At 49.3% G+C, this 22,336-nt stretch overlaps 1 protein-coding gene across 1 annotated transcript in view; it reads left to right on the top strand.

The window, feature by feature from the left end:
• The first annotated feature begins 4,117 nt into the window (after window positions 1–4,117).
• The window catches only part of LOC105290966 (sorting nexin-29-like), a 161,844-nt gene continuing 143,625 nt past the window's right edge, over window positions 4,118–22,336 (top strand). The window contains exons 1-2 of the mRNA XM_011358425.2: window positions 4,118–4,233; window positions 8,146–8,227. Coding sequence (XP_011356727.2) covers window positions 4,118–4,233; window positions 8,146–8,227 — 198 coding nt within the window. The remainder of the gene's footprint in view (window positions 4,234–8,145; window positions 8,228–22,336) is intronic.

The following is a 22,336-nucleotide window of genomic DNA, read 5'->3' on the forward strand; positions in this document are numbered from 1 at the left end:
TTTCTTCCCCCATCGGAGGTCTCTACACCGGTTGAGGTTCTTCACTGCATGTCTGGGTCACCTTATCCCCTGGGCTCTGCAGTGTGCAGGTGCAAAATGCAAAGAATAGGGACTCAGCAGTGGGAAGCAGTGTAGCTGAGTGGTGACCTAGACCACCTGCATTTAATCCTACCTTGGTCACTTACTAGCTGAATGACCTCAGGGAAGTTGCCTTTCGGGCTGTCTGTTGCTATATGTCAAACCACCCCAAAACCCAGTGGCTTAAAAAACACATTCACTTCCTTATCCGCCTTTCCCTGCACGCATGTCCTGCCACCTGGCCTCCCAGACCACAGGCCAGGTGTGAGCCGCGGTGTCAGGGAGAAGTGAATGAAGATGACCAGGCTGCCCATCACTCGTTTATGCCCCACAAAGAGGGTAAATCAGAGAGCAGGCGGCGTCCCAGAGCTGCATCCTCCACATTCCCTGGGGCTTCAGGAGGTCACGAGGGATGTTTGTGGCCAGTATCAAAAGAAAGTCGATTTTTCTTATAAAGTACTCTCTGCTCCACACTTCTTTTACCACCAGATTATGAAGTAAAACCAGCTTTCTAGATGATTTCTGTAAAACCCAGATGCTATGTAGTACCATTCTGCATGACAGCATAAAAAGACAAAATTTTCAGATGTTTAATAAGCCTGGCCATCAGTTATCATCATGCATTTGCAGTGGAGCCTGGCTCGATTTTCCAGATACATTCTTCAGAGGTCAGAAAGTTCACAGATTCTTTTGCCAGCCAGGCTCCCCGGAACTCATGACACATAAATGTCTCCTGGCTAGCTGATCCCAGTAATACCACGTAATTAGAAAAAAAATCTCTTAAGTTGGAAGGATTTAGTAACCCCAGCTATTTCTATCCACTGTCCAAAAGGTTCCCTAAATATCAGCATCTTGAGGAAAAACGGATCTGTCAGGAAAATGCCTTCTTCTAAGAGGCAATCATTTCTGAAGAAGCTCCTTGTTCTTAATCGTGGTAAAGCAATGTCCGTCCTTAGAAACCCTACCTTGTGATCCGCTTCGGTCCTTCTGGTCACCCTTTGCTTCTGCTTGGTGGGGCAGCCACAGAAGCTTCCTTCTTGAGAATGAGGGTCTCTGGGTACGAGCTCTGTTCCCTTCAGTCTGAAATGAGGCCACATGCCAAGGCAGTGTGATGACGGGCATAATGCTGCAGCTGGTGTCCTCAGGGTCCGTGTCCCTCCTCCGATCTGCTTACCCGATCCTCACATTATTCCAGGAGAGATGCAGCTGCTGAGGGGGAAGCTCAGAGGAGAGGAAAGGCCGGGAGCCGCCTTGCAACCCTGCCAGAGAAGGCACTAGAACCCTGGCTTTTTTCACAGGCTTCCACGAGAAAGCGCCAGGGGAGAGTAATGCCCTCCTTCACCCTCCTCCATGCCTGATGCATGAAAGCGTTTGAAAGCAAACCTCTCCCATCCGCTTTCTGCATTCTGGCAAAATGCAGTGGGGGAGGGGTTTGAAAAATATATTATTTACTTTACATAGTAATACGATACACAACACACAATGCGTACCTGTGTGTGGTTACACGATGAATGCATCTTCACTGTAGAAAGTCCAGAAAAGTTCACGTATACAACCCCGACTCATCTGACTTCTGTCTGAGAACTCATTCCCACTCTCATCTCTCAGATCGATTTCATTCTAAGCTTGCAGATACGCGGGCCTTGTAAGTTCTCTTTAGGAAGCACACTGGGCATGTGCAGTCCCTAGCTGCTTTTTACAAAACAGACCAGGAGGTTTTTTTCTATGCCATCGAAATTTTATCAAAAGCACCCTTTTGGTGGGATTATACATTTTTATTTAAACTTTTGGATGGTAGTTCATTATTTTAAACTCCAATGATTTAAAAAGGTGTTCGCTGTATAGCCTCACTGCCAGCGCCATGCACCAGCTACCCGGCCCCGGCCCCGGCGCCCACAGGCTGCTCCTTCGATTGGTGTCTTGAGTTTCACCGCTCTCGACTCTTGATGCGGAAACAAACAAATACAGCTCGGAATTCTTAATGCTCTGTCTTTGCAGCGTGTCGGACCCACTGACTGCACCCTGCTTTTGCGTTCTCTTGATGATCCATCTGTCTCAGAGATCTTTTCGAAACAGCACATGCTAGCTCGTTCTTCAAAAGCACGTTTAAATTTTTTTTTAAAGCAGTTCATTCAAAAGATGCCTTTTTCTTTTTAATCTTACAGAAAGATAACAAATGAAAAATAAGCCGCCTTTTCTCCTCAGTCCCCTCTTAATCTATTTTCAGCGATAGCCACTTTTACTATTTTCTTACGTACTTTTCCAGAATTGTTTTTATGTTTGCACCCTCATGAGTGTGTGTGCCCCATTGTTTAACTCGGCCATCTCATGTGGACACGCCATAATTTTTTGAATTATTCCTCTGTAATTGGACCTTTAGGTTGTTTGCATTTTTCTTTTTTCTTTTTTTTTTTTTACTTGTCTGAGCAATGGAAAGAGGATTGATCTCCGATGTAATGTTGATGTCTTTGGTTGTTTCTTGTAGATAAATTCTGGAGAGTGAGCTTTCTGGGTCAGAGGATGTGGATGTTTTTAGGAATGGGGCCGGTTTCTCCTTGGGTTGGAAGGACTATCCCAACAGCAGCTTCTTACCAAAGTCTGCTGCCTGGAGCCCAGTTTAATTGCTTAGCTCCACACGTCTGTAAGCCACTCAGGTCGGGTGCCTCCCTCTGAGCTGCCATATCCGAGGTGAGAGATACCCGCTGGGTTAGCAGGACAGATTGACGTCTGGTGTCAAGGATAACAGAACATACTGCTCTTATTTTTCAGTAATTGCCATATTATTATAGTGCATGAGTCAGTTACTGAGAACTTTCTACCTGCCGGGCACTGTTTTGCATACTCTATAGGTATTAACTCATTTTGTCCTCAGAATAACCCTGTGACTATTACTACCGCTGTGCCCACTTTACAGATTAGGTCAGCGTGACATAGAGAAGTCAGGGAGAAGTGGAGCTGGGCTCTGATCCTGAGCCATTTGGCCCCAGAGCACAGGCTCTTAAGTCGCTGGATTCTCCTGCCTCCAAAGAGAACCCACTGTTTCTTTAAGGAGTACCTCCTAGTGCCCCCTAACCCTCTGTGAGGGCAGAACTTCTTCATGTCTCGCCTCCTTACACTATTTAGCTGGCTTTCCTCTGGGAGAATTTGTAGCAGAAAAGCCTTTGAGGGCGGACAGACCGGGATTCGTGTCACTGCCTACATGTGTGACCACGGGCATCGTTTACAGCCTCCCTGAGCCTCACCCTCCTCATCTGTGAAGTGGGTAGGGGGTGGATAGCACCCACCCCTGGGATTGTTCTCCAGGCTGATGAAGATCGTGGTTAACACGAAACCTCAGAAATAAACGCTCTCTTCCCCACACTACCCCGCACCCTCTCTGTTCCACCTGGTTCCTCTTAGTTTTGATCCACATTCTGAAATTCTAGCTGGTTCAGATTCCATCAGCTCACAACAGGAAACTGACTCCCTGGGCGTGATAATATCTTCACCGTTTATTGAGCATCAACTAGTGCCGGCCATTTCGCTGTCTGTTTTATGTAACAGCTGCCACCATGCCAGGCAGTTGAGTTTCTTTCACCTGTCATGTTCTCAAGGGGCTCTTGTGAGTCGAAGAGGAACTGTGTCGTGCTGCCTTAAATTGCACAAACGTTGGGGGGTGGGGTGGGAGTGTGGAGCCCGCGGGGCAGGCACCAGCCTTTCGCGTTTACACGCTGGGTGCGTCTGGGCGTGTGATGTTTATCTTAGCGACAGTGGATATTTTTCCACTGCATGTTTGATGTCTTGCATCTCAGACCCTAACTAGGTCTTTGTAGCTCCAACATGACAAGCTTTTACACGCCTGCGATGACCTCGGTAGGATCAACGGTCCTTTTTCCGGAAAAATAATTGAGCTCTCATGGTGGCGTGTTTTTATTCCTGTAACACCCTCTCTAGCCACCCTTCCACGAAATCTCTTATCGTTTTCCAGTAACTGCTTTTTCACCTCATTCTGAGCAAGAAGTGTTCAGGGATCCTTGAGAGGCAGGATTCTCTCGGGATTATGCAAACCGTGGTAACCATGATGCGTTTTCTCTCTCCTTGCCCCCGCTCCCGATGGCAGGTGCCTGGAGACTTGAGTCAAACATCCGAAGATCAGAGTTTGTCGGATTTTGAAATGTAAGTCCACAGCATCCGCTCGTGAGGGGCACTTCGGGACTAGGACTCTGCTGTGTGAATTGTGTCCCAGAAGGACCACAGTAGAAGCAGAGACCGCTGTTTGAGTCCACACGGGCCGGTTTGGTTATTGTACAGGTGGGGCCCGGCTCGCCTGCAGCCCGAGTCTGGCCTTCCGTTGTGTTTTCCATTGGGTACCAAAAAGGTATTTTTTTGGCCAACATTTAAGAGCTGGAAGATATCACATAAAAATGTAAATTTCTCTGTTTTCCTTCAAAGAAGATGCACATCCCTGTCAGGCTACAGTCAGAGCTGAGCAGCAGCTGCCTCCTTCACGTGGCGAGTGCCCTGCAGCCGCCACAGTCCCCGCTTCTCCCTATTGCCCAACTCAGGCCTGCGCCACCCATTTTATCGTCTGTGCGGCTCCTGTAGGAATTTGAGTGGACAGCCCCTGGGTTGTTGGAAACAACGGTAGTTCAGTCCATAGGTCTGATTTCCGACCGGATTTAATTCTGTCTGGTGCCTCTGCTGAGGAGTTTAGTTGGCCTTCAGACTGGCTGTCTCTGACCAGGTTGCCATGATGTTTGGACAGATGATCCCCTTGGGATGGTAGAGCGGAGTGAGTCCTGGGCTGCCGTGCAGACCCCCCTCCTCTCTCATTCTGTCGTGCTGAGTGGAAGAAGGCTCAGCCTCCAAGAGAGAGCGTCATCTGGTAGAAGCCTGCTTCCAGGGAGAGAGGGCAGGACATCAGAAAGAGCGTTTTGTCAGAGCCAGTCTGGCCTATGTTGAAGTCTCAGCTACAGGACTCACATAGGTGTGACCTTGGGCAAGTCACTTAACCTCCCTGGGCCTGAGTTTCTTCTCACAAGACAAAAGTCATGATACCAGCCTTGCAGGCGTGTGGTGGCTATTGGAGTGAGATTATAAAAACACGGAGGGCATTAAGAGGCCCTCAGTGGTCGGGCGGCTGCAGTGGAACTGGAGGTGGCACTTGGGTTGGTAGGATGAGGAGGCTGATGTGGTTAAGAAGTGAAGGATGGAAATCAAAGGTGAGTTTGCCTCCCATGGGCCAGAGAGTCAGCGGAGTGCAGCCCGAGGAGGATAATGGAATGGCAGCCTGGTCGAGGGCCAGGTGGGGACACGCCAGGAAGAGAGGTGAAAGCTGGCCAGGGACAAGTCAGCTGCGACCAGAAGGGACTCATTATTAAAGAATTTATCAGGCACGTAGTGCACATGGTGTCATGCCAGGTCCCTCATGGGGGAGGTGAGTACGCCACAGCCCCTGCCCTCAAGCAGCCTCTGCCTGGTCCAGTCGCATCATCTCTTTCATAGATATTTGCAGCCTCACCCACTGGTTTCCTCATCTCTACTAAAGCCGGAAGGAGATGCTATTTCCCTCTCTTAAGATGGAGACCCAACTCCTCTGTGTAGCTTACAGAGAAGGCCCTTGCTAACCTCCCGTCTCCACCCTGCACACTAGTCACCCAGGCTGACTTGACTGCTCGAACTCACTTGGCCTTCCCCACTCAGGATCGTTACTTTACTTCCTTAACTCACACAAACACGGCATTTTCTCTGTGCCAGGCATTGTTCTAACTTACTCAGTCCCTGCAACCGCCCTCTGATGTGGATGTCATCTACAGGTGACAGTTAACCTTCCCCAGTTTCAGCCTCCCCTCCCCAGCTCGGCTGACTCTCAGCATTCCTAAAAGTCCAAACATTGCTTCGTCAAAGAAGCCCCCTGGCATTCACTTGTTAGAGCCAGTATTCTTTGGTGGCACCTGTGACAGTGGCAATTAAATAATTGATTTAATAAAATCATATAACACAATTATAAACATATATGTACCTAACAACAGAGCCCCAAAACATATGATGTAAACATTGACAGAAATGAAGGGAAAAAGTAAATAGTTCTACAATAATAGTTGGAGACTTCAGTACCCCACTTTCAATGATGGAAAGAACAACTAGAGAAGATGATCAGTAAGGAAAGAGTTAGATCTAATGGATACATATAGAACACTCTGCCAAATAACAACAGAATACACATTCTTCTCAAGCGCACAGAGACCATTCTCTAGGATAGGTCATATGTTAGGCCACAAAACAAATCTCGGTAAATCTGAAAAGATGGAAGTCGAACAAAGTATCTTCTTTGACCACAGTGGACTAATAATTTTTATGGGGCTTTGTCTCTCTCCCATGTTAAACTGCACAATCCACGAGGGCAGGGACTATATCTGCTTTCTTCATTGCTCTATCTCCAGTACCTGGAATAGTATCTGGCACATAGTAGGTTCTCATGAGTGAACAAACAAAAGAATGAGCAGGTGAACTGGTATCTAGGAGGGCGATGGCCATGTAAACAACCAATTGTAATACCGTGTGGTAGATGCTCTGAAAAGGAGGAACTCCTAACCCATCTGGGGTGACCTCACTGTAGCTATGGGAGATTGCCCAGCCCCGGTTAATCCAGGAAGGTTAATGTAAACCGGAGTGTTCTATATACTTCTGCTCCCCCTCCCCCCACTGACGGAAACAAAAGGGGAACACTCTGGGCCTTAGAACACTCTGGAGACATTTTTAAGAAGAATATCATTAGATAGACAAACCAATTTGGTGGCCCGGAATTGCAGTTTGTACTTGGAGCCCTGGAGAGGTGGTCGTTGGGCTTGTTTTGCCCCGTTAAGGAGGTGAGCACTTCGGCTTGGAGCTGAGGAGAAATGCTGCTTCGAGACAGGACCATGTCTTTGTGAAAACAAAATGCTCTTTTCTGTAAAGGTTGTGAGACTCCTGAGTCATGGAATCTTCCATCATCAATGGCTCATGCTGAGTTTCAAGCACAGGAGGCTGGCGGATTTTCGTGAGCTGCTCTTTAGAGAGAAGGGGAGCTTAGGAAAAAGCATTTAGCCCTGGAACAGCTCCAGGCAGAGGCAAGGCCTGGAACCTCCCAGCCCTTCCACAACTGCACGGTGCTGTTTCGAATGCTGTTGTGACTGATCTTGAAGCTTCAGAACAGCTAACTTATCAGCTCCTCGTGGTCCGGACCCAGCCTGTCGGAATTACAGTGGAGGTGGTGGATGTGCATACCCAGGGACTCACAAGTGAAGTTTAAAGTCATCGCAGGAGGCAAAACTGTCATGTAACCAAAATAACCCTTGAAAATTCCTTAAATAGCCTATGAAGATTAACTGAGATAATATAGATAAAAGCGTAGAGCCATAAATTGTTAGGTACTTGGTTAGTGATTTTGTATTTGAATTTAAATCTTGTTTTGTTAGAGCCATACACATTGTTTGTAGAGAAGTCAAAAGACGGGTATTTGCACCTGGCTTCCTGGTATCCCCTGTCACCACCCCTACACCCCCCGACCCAATGGCTGTTGCTCGTGTAGCCATGGCTGTTAGTCTCCTGAGCTCTTTGATGGAGTCTGATCTTAAAATGGGGGCCAGGGTCTAAAGTGGGTACAACGAGGAGGCAGTACGACTCCTCTGGGTGCTCCAGAGACCCAGTGGGCGTTACCGCGCAGGACCCTCCAGTCTCATCAGGGGCTTCTGGTTGTCAGCCCCTTCTTCAGATGAGGAAACTGAGGTTCAGATAAATTATGAGCCATGGTCACTCACAACTGAAGTTGCAGCTCTATCTCATTCCAGAATACAAACTGCATATATAAATTTAAAAAAAAAAAATATATATATATATGTATATATGTTGCGTGTATTTTAACCTAAGTCCTTTTAAAATAATCTTGGGGACAAAGTAATGAGACTTAAACTGGTCCTTTAGCTTACTATTAAGTATAATAGATATTGTCATAGATTGTTTGTGCATGATGCCTCTTAGAAGAGAAGATACTTTCCTTCTTTTTTTCCCTAAATTGAATTGACTACTTTTGATCTTTCCTTTGGTCAGATCGAACCGGGCGCTGATCAACGTCTGGATCCCATCCGTGTTTCTCCGGGGCAAAGCCACAAATGCATTCCACGTGTATCAGGTAAGTGCCTGGTTCTCAGTTAGACATCACTGCTGGGGTGGAACCGGCACACGTCCATTGTGCTCTGGTGCTTTTGCCTCTTGGTGATGAAGAGCTGGTGCTGTACGCAGGAGGCCAGCATTCGCGGCTCATCCTCGGCTCAGCCCTGCCCCCGCCCCCCCACCCCCAGGAAGCCGTCTTTCCTCAGGCAGACAGGAGGGAGTAGGGCGAAGCTTCCATGTGCGTGCCAGGCCTCTCGCTGTGGCCGTGACCCCTCAGCTCAGACTCCTTGAGCAGAAGTGATGTTGGTTGACCGGTGTTTGCAACTGAAAAGTCTAGGCATAGGTCTGGCCTCAGGCGCGATTGGACCTGTGTTCAGGAACCTTCTGCCATTCCCTGTTTCCTCCGCAGAGGCATCCCTTTCAGGCTGGCGCTCTCTGTGGGTTGATGAGATGGCTCCCAGCAGTGCCTGACCCTGGGCCTGTCAGGGTGGTTTCAGCCAAGTCCTGGACGTCTCTCCTGGGTCTGTCTTGGATCATGAGCCCGTTGCTAAACCTCAGGGTTGGGTGACGGACCTGATTGGCCAGGTTCGGGTCACATAACACCCTCCTCCCCCCACCCTGCGCACTAGGATTGGAGTTGACCTTATCTGACCACGTGTCCAAGAGAGGGGAGAGGTGGCTCCCCAAATGAAAACAAGGCTACTCTTTTCCAAAGGGGGCAACGAGTAGTTGACAAGAAAAACTGCGGACAGTTTTTCTACCTTCCTCTGGCCACCCCCTGGTTGGGGATCCAGTGTCTGGGACCATGGGACCTTTGCTTTGGAGGTGATTCTGCTCCATCACCTGGGACCCCAGTTTTCCATCTTCTCTCTGATTTTCTGATGCCTCTTCCAGCCCTGCCTACTACCCTCTTGTCTTCTTTTTCTCCTTTTCTTACCTTGGATCCTAATTTCCAGCGTCGGTGTTCCCTATCCTGGGACTGTTTTGATTACAGCTCTGACTCTTGGCTGCTTCCAATTCTACTGTCTTCTTGTATCACAGAAACTTTCATAAGGTTTTATTCTTATTCCCCATGAGCTCTGTGAAAAGCCTTGAGTTTTGTTGCCATTTTTCTTAGCAGGGAATTGGCCCGTTGAAGAAGTCTTCTGAGCTATTAAGATGTTTTACCCAGACACTGGGGTGGTGAAAAAAAAAAAATGACGCTGAACTTGAAAATAGAAGCCCTGGTTACAACTTTGTGGCCTTAGGTAGTCTTAGATTCCTCATCTGTAAAATGGAAATGACGATAATGCTCACCTTGCAAAGCTGTCGCGTGCATTAGAATTCTATGGCACCCCGTAGATATTTCACTTTCTTTCCTCGTCTTCCAAAGCGATCGCCATGTTTGGTCTTCGGTGGCAGGCCTGGTGGTGGGCCTGTGTCCCACGGGAATGGGGACAAGCGTGCCGTGTGCATCTTTCCTAAAATCTCAGGAACGGGTGAGTGTGGCCAGGAAGCGCGCGGCAGAGAGGCGGTTCCGTTTACTCGTTCAGCTGAGCAGCAATAGCGCTTTGATAAAGTATGAGAGAAGCTGCCTGTGCATGATGCCCTCAGCTCCGGCTTACAGAGGGAATCAGATATGACAGCGTTCCAAATATCCTCCTATCTTTCTTTCTCTTTTTATCCCACCCCCACTCAAAAAAAACACCTCCAAACCAAAAAACACCCTCTTATTTAAGTGTCCTTCCAGTTCTGCTTTGTGGTCATCAGAAAGCCGGGAGGTGGAGCCTGGAGGACGAAAAAGTGAAGCAGACAGCTTTATTCTAGAGTGAAATTAAAATGTGATATCACTTGAGAGGTTCCCTTGACCTTTTATTTTTGACCTCCCCCCACCCCCCACGCCAGGAAGCAACTTGGCAGGTTTTAGCTTCTGAAAGTCAGTTATGAAATGAGATGGACACAACAAATATGCCGTTGCCTGGGAGACTGTTTCCACGGTGGGCACAGAGGCGTTCAAGCCACTCTCTCCTCGTGCTCCGTTTTCCCGGGTTTGGTCCAGACCGTGCACGGAGGACGTGGCTCAGATTTCGTGGGGCCGCAGGCGGCTCCCACATCGCCCAGCGCAGCATCTGCAGCACTCAGCTTGGGCTCTCTGAAATCTTTCTCGACATTGGCGTGTGTGAAACAGCACCTCTTGAATGCAATTGTTTTTCTCCTTTAAGCTAAAGATGCTTCTGGTTGGTACCTCAAGAGCAAAATCTGAGCCTGTGTTTGGAAGCATTTTAGAAAGCCTTTGTTACAGTGTTTTTTCTTTTTCTTTTTTCTTTTTTTTTCTTTTTTCCTTTCTTTTTCCCTCCCCTCCCGTTCCCTCCTCTCCTCATAAATGATATTGGATAGAATACTTAAAATACTGCTAGCATCGGTCATTATTTTTCCTAGTTAAAAAATGCATTCTATATAATTTCACAAAAGATAATTTCTAGAGAAACTCATAGAAAAGAATGACGAAATAGAAGTAAGAAATAAAATACTGGAGTCGGAGAAAATGTGAACGAAGAGAATTCTCATTCAGGAACCCGTGGAAAATCATCTTTATCTCTCATGAGATGCTACATGCTTGCTCTCACTGATTTATAATTTCCTGTGAGCTTCCTTGAAGCCAGTGTGAAAAGGGAAACATGGCTGTTTTGGATAATGCCATAACTAAGGAGAAGAAACTATGTCAGTTTCTCAAAGGGAGCTCTAAAAGAAATTCCACAGGGCTGGAGGTTAAGCAATAGTGAGGTGCGAGGTCCCCTGTAACATCCCTGGGCACATCAGGTTTTGTAAGATCTCTCTCGAAGGAAGCAAGGGCGTAACCTCAAAATGAACAGGATTTCATTCGACGAGCCAAGATGAAAAGATCAGCACGTGTAGTTTTCTCAGTAAATCTGTGCTGTCCAATATGACAGCCCGTAGCCACATGTGGCAGTTTAAATTTCAGTTAATTAAAATGGAATAAAATAAAAAATTCAATCCCTCAGGCACACTAGTCACATCTTAAGTGCTTCCTGGGCACACGTGGCTGGTGGCTGCCATGTTGGAGAGTGCAGATACAGACCATTTCTGCCACTGCAGAAGGTTCTGTTGCGTAGCGATGCTCTAGACAGCGTCTCCCAGAGTGGTGGAAAGCAAGATGGTTTTTTGTGTGCTTGTAAGATGTTACAAAGACGGAGGCTGGACAGTCAGCAGGGAGGACGCCCCTCGCTTCTCAGCTCTTTCATTCCTCGGGACCCCCTGGAGGGGGACGTCTCAGTGTGCGTCCCTGTGCCTTTAGCACCTTCGAATCTTTCTTTTTAGCAACGACAGGCTCCGGATCAGCGCCTTTGGCAGACAACAGACTGAGCTTAATTAATTACATTGTTTTGTTTTCATTTATTTATTTTTACATTTGCTTTCGAGTTATGGTGCAGAATTCAGTTTTTCCATTTACCATGGTGATGTACAGTTCGCTTTTAAAATAAATTTGAGTAGAAAGTGATTCAGCTTAAGGAGAAACACTAAATAAGCGATGGTGAAAACAGCAAGAAGTTTAGAACGGTGCTCGTGAATGAATAACCGTTGGGAAACCCTGCTCTGGAGGACTGGAGAGCTTGTGATCAAACAGTAGTCAGAGTAGCACTGGCGAGAAGCAGCAGCCGCCCCTCAGTGTCTGCGTGCATTTCATAAAATAGCTCATTCAGTCCTCACAACAGCCCTGTGAGGTGAGAACCTCTTATTCTCCCCATTTCATAGATGAGGAAACAAAGGCGCAGGGAAGCGTCTCATTCTGCAACATGTTGTTTCAGTCCAAATAGCATTTTCCGACAAGGTACCAGTTTGCAGATTCCGTGAATGAAGGTGGAATCCAGCTCCTTAAAAATCTAAAGAAGCAGACGGGACGTTTGCTTCTTTTTGAAGGGAGGGCCCATCCTGGCCAAGACGCCGCCTGTGTGGATGGCCCCCTGCATTCCTGAGGTGGCCGGCACGGGGTGCCCTGCAGCCAAGCTAGGCGTGTTCTGTGGGACTGCCCAGCTCCCTGCAGCGCACACACACTTTTCTGCCAAAACCCTGCTGGTCCTAGAGCCAGGCTGGCGCGATTTGGTTTTGGGAGATCGTTAAAGTTGCTGCCATTCACAGTGCCTGCTCTGGCCACAGAGGGGTCTCGGGGATGCTGCCTTAGAACCTCCTGTCAGGGGACAGTGTCTGAGAGCCTGACCGGACACTCAGAAATGTGCTCTTAACTGCCAAAGGAACTAAGCTGTGCTGGGGACGAGGTCTGGAATGGTAGTTGGCACAGAGGGTTCTGGCAAGGAGGGCTGGTCCCTTCACGAGACTGCACACAAATTCTTAATGAAGGTTTGGGCCTGTGAACACCGCGCGTTCCGGTCGCTGCTCCCGTGTCTGGAGCTGGGGGCCGAGGAACGTTCTGGCACTAGAAGTAAGAAATGGCAGCATTTGACCAGTTTTCAGAACCAGAGCTTTCCAGTTTAAGTTTTTCATCCATGAATATATCTGATGCTTCTGGCCCCTGTGATTGCTTGGCTGCTAGCAGACGCTAGCCAGAGATAAAATGATTAAGCTGCAACAAATTGAATGGAAAAAAAGAAGACAAAACTCAGTCTACTAACTTGTCTTGCTCGGTTTCTCTCTCTCTCTCTCTCTTCCTTTTTCCTCGTTAACACAGTTGTGTTTCCAGGTTTGATTTTCGGTCACTTCCATCTGATATAGTTACATCCGTTGTTGATCAATTGGTTCCTAATTTCTGCCTTTGCAAATATGTGGTAATGTCCCCCCAATGCCCTGATTTCCAAACAAGTTTGAGGTCCACTGTCTTAATCCCACTGTAGGGTTAATGAAGGCATGTTAGACTGTAAAACAACCCACTTGTTTTTTGTCTTGAGCAAATATTACAGCCACTGGATCCTCGGGTCTTTCCCTTTGAGAAGTCCGTCAGTGTAAGCAGAGCTAGAATCAGGCCTCTGTGTGGGATTAATTCCGGCCTTTGAGTTTAGCCACCAGAAACCCTGGCTGCTGTACAGTGTTCCATTTGCACAGTACACGTAATTAGGTCTCTTTTATAAAGGAGGTTGCTTTGTTTCAGCTAAGCCTTGTCCTCCTCGCGTAAGCCCCCTTTCAGAGAGACCACAGGGTGTCGTCTTGGCTTAGAGGAAAGATGGTACCCCAGGGAGACACCCTGAGTGTTTGAGGTCTCCCTAGTAGGAAATCGTGTAGCCTGGGCAATTATTTCCAGGGTCCATTCTACCGGAGGATATTTATGTATGCGATGCAGGGGAAATCCATTCTTTTCCCTGTTAATAATAGATCACAGGGTCTACGTAGGCTGCATAGGGCTGCAGGTGGTTTGGAGGATGGTGAAGCTTTTGCACTTTGCTGGTCTTGGGTTTCTCAGCTCTTCACCTTCTTTTCTAAGATTACTTACCCCTCGGGCCCTCAAGTTCTTTTGCCTACGCTCTGTCTTTAAACCCGCTTCGTGTATAGCTCTGCAGAGGGAGGGGTACATTAACTAGGGAAGGATGAAATGGCTGAGCCAAGCACAGAAATGGGGGCCACAGCTACAATGAACATGCACCATAAGAAGCCCCTGCCCCAGCATGGATTTGCCAGATTTGCGGGAAACGAGGACCAGTTCTAAGGGTGAAGCGATTCTCTCTCGTTCACGTCTGGTCCTTCCCACCATACCTGTTGTGTGCGAGGCAGGCGGGAAGGGCAGTGTGGATTCTTTGATTTCTGAGTTTCGTTCCGACCAGCGTTGACTTATGTGCTGCATGGTAAGCAAACCATGGAAGCTTTTTTCTTCTTTCTTGCTCTCTCTTTCCTCCAGAACTTTCCATCCCACAAAGTCAAGCACCTCAGCACCTCTGAGGATTACAGCCCATTAACCTCCACCCATTCTGGGAATGCCCAAGGTTTCTGGGAAAGCCCGATATAGGGGAAAACAAAAAACAAAGCCTGTTTCCCTCCCCTTGGATGTACGTGTCACTATTATTTTTTGTTACTGTTTTTGTCTTTCTAAACAGGTGGAACTTTTTTTCCTATCACATTGTAACTCCTTTATTCATCCCAGACCTGTTTTTTGAGGGCCTGCTGTACGCCAGGCATGTGCTAAACTCTGCAGAGCCCATGGTGAGCGAGACCTGACACTGAGCTCACCCTTGCAACCTTGTGGTCTGGTGTGTCAGACAGATGCTTGGGGTCAACATAACATTCTCTCGCGATAGGGCTGAAGAAAGGTTCTGGTGGGAGGGACAGAATGCCACTCACCTTGCAGAGTGACAACATACGATGCAAATAAATCTTTAGCACAGTGCCTAGCACACAGCTCCTGTGCGAATACTACCTCCAGTGACCTGATAGCTCAGAAGTAAACATAAAAAGAATTTCCTCTGTTTAATTGAATGTCTCTGGCACGTTTGTGTGTTCAAACATGCCTTTATTTCGCATTTACTTGATCGAGGGCTGCACATCAGCTGCCTTAGGTCTGCAGGGAGCCAGATACCTTTGTCCTCAAGGGCGGTGCCTGTACAAGACTGTGTGCAGGCTTTGCAGAGGGCTGAGCCTTCTGGCCGGGGAGTCCAGTGCCCAGAGAAGAAAATCTAGTATCACGATTAACGTTGCAAGCGGGACGCCCTAGAGGTCTGAAAGAATTAACGCCCAGGCCCCGGTACGCTATAGTTTTGCCAGCTGGGTTTAGTCCTGCTCTGAATTTAAGTACAGTCATTACTTACTGAATAGTGAGTTGGACCAGCGGCGTTGTTCATCAGCGTCTCCAAGGTTTCTGCACATGATCCCGTGCATCGTCGCCCTCTCTGCCTCCTCCCCCTGGGGGGTTTCCCGAGGCGGCATCCCTGTCTGACGCGGCCTTTGTCTGGAGCCATGAGCGTGGCGGCGCGCAGGTCTGGATCACCTAAACACATATGTCCTCAGTTGCAGTTGCTGCCTTTATAGCGCCTGACTGTTACGATTCTCCTGGTTTCTCCCCCCTGCCCCCCACCGTCCCCCCCAACCCCGTCCCCTCACCCCCTGGGCCTGCGAACTGGCTTCTGGAGCTCCTAGCACTGTTTCATTGTGAGACCGCGTCCAACTTGGAAAGAAGCGACGTGCTTGCTTGCACATACTCTTGTATCAGAAAGGAGAATGTTTGCCTGAAGCCCTCCTGTGGCCTCCCCTTACACCCCACTGCCCCAACGGGGGGTCACGCTGCCTTGCTCTAGCCGAAAGCAAAGCTGGAGAAGGGGTGTCTATCCTTTTCAGTCTCAGAACAGAGGTGGGCTCTGCTGGCAGGTGGGATGGGTGGGGGTGGGGGGTGGGGCCCTCCCATTGGGTTGGTGACCAGTGGCCTGTGTCACAGGTGCTTCAGTGTACATTGTCATTTAATCCTTTCAGCCACCCGATGAGGAAGGCACTATTATCATCACCCCTGTTTTATAGATGAGGAAGCCGTGCTCCGTGGGTTAAATGGCTCCTCTTGGGTCACACACAGGCTCCGGCTCGTTCCTTTTTCTCCCCGCCGTGCAGCTCACTGCCCCGCACACGGGCGTACGTCACGCGTGTATGTTCCCATGAAATGAATCGTTTCTGTCACTCGTTCCCTCCAGGGGATTCTGCCCACAACTTCACCGACCCATCACTCATTGTCAGAACTGCCATGGGCAGTTGATGTTGGTGACAAGGTAATTTTCTCACAGGGTAGAGAGAGCTGCGAAGACCAGAGCGTGGCACCGATGAGTCCCTGAGAATTGGAGAGATTCATTGAGGCAGAGGCTTTCGGCCTGAATTTATGAAGTCAGGGGGTGTTAGAGTTTGAAGAAAATGGAGAGCTGACCTCTGCGAGAGTTTTGAGTTTTGAAAGATATATTTAGTACTATAACTTTATATTTGGAAAACTGAAAAAAGACGCAGGCTGTGTAAAGCGGTCTGTAGGCAGAGGTGGACACGCTGTCTCGGGTTGGGATATCCAGGTTTAACTCCCTTTTCGTACTTGTTTTTCACACGAGGAAACCAGACGCGCCTTACATGATCGTACTGCAGCAGAGCAGAGCGCCTTCTGCTGCCTCAGGGCCCTTGGCCTCCTGCTGTGTCTTGGGGCTGCCTCACCCTCCGTCCCTTTCCTAACTCGCTGTGCCCCCAGTGACCCAAGTTCTCCCTAGAGAGCAGCTGCTCAGGGCATGTGTCAGCTGGCTGTTCCGGAGGGTTAGAGTGTGGTACTAGGCAGTTTGCTCATCATGGAGATTGGCAGCTTTTCTCTGTTTTGTGTCACCGTTGTCACTTACTGAGTATCTGCTTTCAGTTGGGAAGGGAGGGGTGGGGCTGGGCGAGGTGCATCTGTGAAGGAAGGAGCTAAGTTCTAGGGGAGAGAGTGGATGTTTGATAATGGCAAGTTTGGGAGTGGACAAACCCAGCAAAGGGTACAGCCACGCCACCCTTGCTGACAAAGTGGTGGTGTCTCCTAATCATAGGCACATTGCTACCTGCCCCGCCCCATCTCCCGGCCTTGGTCCCCTCCAGTCTGGTGGTCTCTTAGGACCCCTGAGTTCAAAGCCATCACTCCCCTGCCCGAGCTGGAGCTGAGATGTCCCTGGGCCCCGAGGCAGCCTGCCTGGACCCCTGCTCCAAGGCCTCTGTCCTGGCCTTCCCAGCCCCTCCTCTGACGTAGAAACCGGGGTGGGGGGGAGGGAGGGACAATGGCACTTCTGAGTTGGAGAAGGAGGTAATTAGTTTTACTCTTCAATGCAACAGAAACAGCCTCGTCCCTCCCCCTTCCCTCTGTGTTACGGGCACGGCAGGCAGCGCGTGTGAACTGGCACTGACGCTGGTGGACCTCGTGCCAGGCGCCACAGCCCAGGCTGTCTGTCCTCCGTCAGCCTGTGGCTTGCAGAGCCGCCTCGCTGACAGTCGCCATTCTCACTTACTGTTTTTAGCAGTGTCAGGCTTTCTGAGTCTACCTGAACTCTTTTTCCACGTGAGGCAGGATGTAGGTAATGATGTAAGAAAGTCAGAGGGGTGTTGGGGAGACAGCCTCTCCTCGTCGTGCGGTGAGCACGGCCTTGGTGGCCCCCGTCCGCGCGCTCCCCATCCCCATCTTCACCTCCACCATGAGAGAGAAAGAAACCCCGGGAGGAATACCTGGGGTGTCCATCTGCCTTTCCTTCAGTAATTCTCGTTCCCAGGTCCCCCAGTCAGGCCCAGCTGGCCCTGGGTTGTCTCCTTGCTTGAAGGGGGATTTCTGGTGAAAGTGCAGGTCCTGACAAAGATACTTTCCACCCTGGCTTCTGTTTTTCAGAAGCCTGAAGTTTTTTTTTTTGTTTTTGTTTTGTTTTGTTTTGTTTTTTTAAGAAAGACTTCTTTGCATTTTGTTGGCATCCTAAGGGGACAGGTGTGGGCCATGAGAAGGAGCTGAAGCTCCAGGTGGCAGGGTTCCAGAACATTCAAGACCTCCAGGTGAGGCTAGGGGCCCAGCCTGGGCAGAAGTTCCAACCTGCCTCGTGTGGCGTGGGAGCAGAAAACCAGGACCCTGAAGACTGGCAGCAAGCGTGCCAGTGTCTGACGGTTGGAGGCCCCTCTTCGTGATCTAGGCACCATGCAAGCGTCCACATTATCCTGTAGGCCCAGGATGGGGGCAGGGCCCCAGTAATGGCTGAAATGGCCCTTCCCACCAACGCAGTAGGACCGTCTTGGAGTCTTGATTGAAATGCAGTCAACAGTGACTTCTGGAAATCTTGACTTTCAAGTCCACCGCAGGCTCCATACGACATGTTTGAATGGAGTCTTGCAATTACACAGGAAGGACAGGTTGTCCCCTCTCCCTATTCCCCTTGCCTAGACAAAATATATTTTTAAAAAATCCAAGATGAATTAATTCAGCCAGGAAAGTCTCCTTGCTGGAGGGTCAGTGTTTGCGTCTCAGGATGCTGCATGGTCCAGGGCCCAGTGTCTGCATCCATCACAGCTCCATCCTGGTGACAAGGGCCGGCCTGTCATTTTCAGCAGGAAGAATGAGGTGCCCAGCCTCCCAGGACATTATCTCCTTCCTGCAGGGGATGAAGTAAGGACAGGAGAGGAGACTTGGCCAGGGATGACAGGTAGACAGAGTCTTCTCCTCACCCAGTCTCCACGGAGTAAAGATGGCGTGTTCCGTAAAGTGCCACTCCACGTGTCCCCTTGCTCCCTAACTTGGGTCGGGAGCACCCAGTCTTTCCTTTAATGCACCCAAAGTGGTTTGATTTTTTGTATGGGGTGGTGAAAGCAATTAGCAAAATTCACATCTGCCCCAGGGAGGAGCTCTTAGGCTAGAGGACATGACAGGAAGTCTCCCTGGAAGCTTGTCTGGGGAGCCTTGGTGGTGGAGAGCGACTTCCTACCAGCATGTGTCCAGACCCTGCCCCCCTTTCTCTCACGCCTGTCCCCCACCTTGGCAGGTGGGCGCAGAGGACATGGAGCTCTTGTGGGCTCATCCTCAGGTTTTGTAACTGCAGCAGCCCCTCACGTTAGCCAGCAGGGAGATAGCGAACCAGAACGGGCAGTTCTCTGCTCACATCCGGAACCAGCAGGGCCACTCATGGTCCCTCCTCCTTAAAAGCCGAGTCCCTTTTAGCTTCTCTTAAACTGTCTCCTTCCGTCCACTTAGCACCGAGGCAAGAAAAGCCCGGGAGTTTGGGGTAACAGCGCAGTCACTCATTCATTCATCAAACTCTTACTGAGCCGGTCCTGCGTGCCAGGCCATGCTGGGTTATGTCATCAGGAGGAGCGGGAGCGGGCCCTCCCTCCAGAGCTTCCAGCCCGGGAGCTGCCTCGAGTGCTGGAGCATCCAGTTCCCCGATATTCAGTGGTGGGCACTTGCATTCTACTCCATGCTCCAGCCATGAGTTATCATTTTAAAGTTGTTGTGTTTTCCCCTGGCCGGCTCTCTCTGGGTTTCACGTGGTAAGCCCGGACTTTGCCCGCAGCGTACTGCTTATATTCAGAGCTTAGAGGGCCCTGGTTCCAGAAAGAGCTTCGACGGAAGCCTCCTCTTTCCAGGCGTACTTGCTTCTTTCGTGCTGTCTGGAGCTCCTGGGAGCCCAGCATGTGTCTGAGGACCCGGGGGGAGACAGCCTCCCTCTGGGGCCTTGGGCAAGGAGGACCGGCTAGGGCGTCGGCATGGAGCAGGGTCGTCTCATTTTCTTCCTCTCTTCTTGCTCCAGGATCCCTCTCCCTTCCTCACCCTCCTCCCCTCTATTCTCTCCCTTCCCCCTTTCCTAGTCTCTTTCTCGCTCTCATTCTGCTTTCTTCTTTTCTCTTCTCTTTTTATCTCTGCCTCCCATTTTCTTCCTCCCTGTCGTTCCCTCCTCCTCCTCTTCCTCCCTTCTCTCCCTCTCTCTCTCTTGCATCTCCTTTCTCTCCCCGACTTCTTGGCCTCCCAGCCACCTTCGCTTTACTTTCCTTCTCTCTCCTTGCCCATTTTTTGTCCTTGACTCAGAGGAAATTCATAACTCGCTGTACCTGCCCGTGTTTCTCGTGCCCTGGGAAGGAAAGCTTCGCAGCCACAGATGTGAAAGCATTTTCTACCTTTCGTCGTGAGGCGGCTTCTTGGTATTCCTCTTTCTCTTCCTTTTGGCTGCAGACTTTCTTCTCTGAGCTTTTGGGAATGGGGGAAAGGGAAGGGATTAGATGAAGTGTGGGGGATTTTTTTTTCCCCTGGAAACCTGAATCCATTGCAAATGCGGCAGCCCCAAGCTGCCTGTCCATGGGAGCGGTTTGAAATTGGGGGACCCCTGCATGCTGGGAAGACATTCCCTGGCATGATTACCTGGTTATTTCTAATAACATTCACCTGCAACGTTTGAATGACCAATTATCGTTCTATAACAGAGTTAAAATTAGTGTCAATTGATTGGAGATATTACTATTCTTAAAACGGGAGGAACTTTAAATATTGCTTTTCGTCAATTGCTGTAAAACCAGATGCCAGCAAACCCTAAATAATCTGATCAGTAAAGAGAACAGATTGCCAGTCACAACATGAGTCAGATAGAGGATGTTTGTATTGATGACGAGAGCTTTTTTTTTTTTTTGACAAAAAGTTGTTTTCCAAGTGGAGCAATTAGGAAGGGGAAGAGGGGCCTGTTTTACCTGGTTGTGGTCTTGAGGTTTCTGGGCGTAGTTTGGTCATCTGCACTGGCAGCTGGGGGGTTTCTTTCGTGTTTCTGGGGTTTTCTGCACATGCCTAATAACAGTTCCAGTCCTGAGACTTTGGGGTCTCCTACTCAGAGTCAGCTCCTGTGTCCCTTCTCCAAGAAACTTCCCTGCCATCATCAGGAGCTGTCATGGTAAACCTGCCTAAAATTGTCTGATGTCTTTTGCGAGACCGAAGACCAGGGGTGGGGTGGGTGGGGGTAAGGATGCTGCTCGACACCATACAGTGCACAGGACAGCCCCACAACGGCGGCTGGACCAAGGATGCCAGCCGTGCTGCAGCGGAGAAACGCTGGTGTGTGGTAGGCAGATGGCGCATGCTCTTAGTTCTGACGCTTAGTTCGCTGGTCCTGGGCTTGCTCCCTGTGGGCAAGTCTGCATGGGAGCTGCATCTTGGCCCAAGAGCCCGTGGTCATGGTTGCATCCGAGCAGTCCTGGGAGCCTGGATGCGCAGGGCCCTCCGGATACAGCCATCTCTTATGTAGGACCCAGCCTGATCCTGTGTCATGATCCCCATTCACTTCCAGTCTAGGGCCCCTCAAATTGGGACAATGTGGGAGACTAGCTGACCACATCGGTTGCCTAACAGAGAAGCAATCAAGGCCACAAATAGCTTGAATTTCAGGGGCTCGGTGTCATGGGAACTCAGCCTCCCATCTTCTGAGAGTTGCTTTGCTCTGTGTTGGCTCTGCTCACAGCCAGGCGCGGTGCAGTGGGCATCTCCAGGCAGGCATCCCGTCAGCTCAGCCGCCCCCAGTGCAAAGGCCTCTGTTTCTCCCATTGCTGGCAACTGTCTCGGCATTGATTCTCTTTGACTCTTGCGGGGGTGGGCCACACCCCTCGTCTGATAATCGCTGTGTCCAAATGAGCATCGCTGTGTCCAAATGCTTGCAAGTCATGTACCTCCTGCTAAACAGCAGTTTCATGGGAGAAGGGTGTTTCCTCAAAGGCAAATGAGGATGAGGATGCTCTTACCAGCGGAGCTGGCATGGGTATCAGACTGGCCAAAACAGCCCACGTCCACTGAAGCCTTAAGGCCGCCTGCAGCCTGGCTTGGCTTGGGAGCCAGTTTGCTGATATTCATGCGTCTCTGCTCCAAGGTTTCTCATCTGCAGCACCACTGATATTTTGGGCTGGATAATTCTTTGCGGTGGGGGCCCATCCCACCATGTATTTTAGGGTATTGAGCAGCATCCCTGGCCCCTACGCAGTAGCACCCATACCCTCTCCTTAGTCGTAATGACTCAGGATGTCTCCAGTCATTGCCAGATGTCCCCTGGGGGCACAGTTGCTTCAGGTCGAGAACTGCTGCTCTACATGGATCCATTGAATGTTATGGTTTTATTTTGTTTTGTTGAGCATAAACGGGATCATGTAATACATGCCTTCCTTCTTGCTCTCTTTAGGCTTCTGCAGATTATTTACTAGTATGAGGAAAACATTACTTATGTAACTATTATGATGACGGATACTTAGATTGCTTTATTTCCTGACCATTGCAAACAAAGCTGCCAGGATTTCCTTATATAGACCTCCTTGTACATATTATAGCTATTTTTCTAGGATAAATAGCTAGAAGTGGATTTGCTGAGGTGAAAAGAATCCACATTTTTTATTTTAATAGGCCCAGCTAAATTGCTTTCCAAAAGTGCCGAGTCAATTTTCAATCACACCAACAAGGTAAAAGAATACTTTGTCCCCACGTCCTTGCCAACACTGGGTATTATCAATCTTTCAAATCTACCAATCCAATAGAGGGAAAAATTACATTTCATTGATGTTTGAATTTGCATTTTCCTTATTACTCGTGAGGTCAAGTGTATATCTGTGCTTTAATTTGCTATTTGTATTTTCGTTTGGCAAATTGCCTATTTGTGTCCTTGTCTCATTATTGTTCAACAGTATTGTTCATCACCTTCTTGTCAGTCATTATCCT

This window comes from Pteropus vampyrus, unplaced genomic scaffold (genome assembly GCF_000151845.1).
Source record: "Pteropus vampyrus isolate Shadow unplaced genomic scaffold, Pvam_2.0 Scaffold40, whole genome shotgun sequence".
NCBI lineage: Eukaryota > Metazoa > Chordata > Mammalia > Chiroptera > Pteropodidae > Pteropus > Pteropus vampyrus.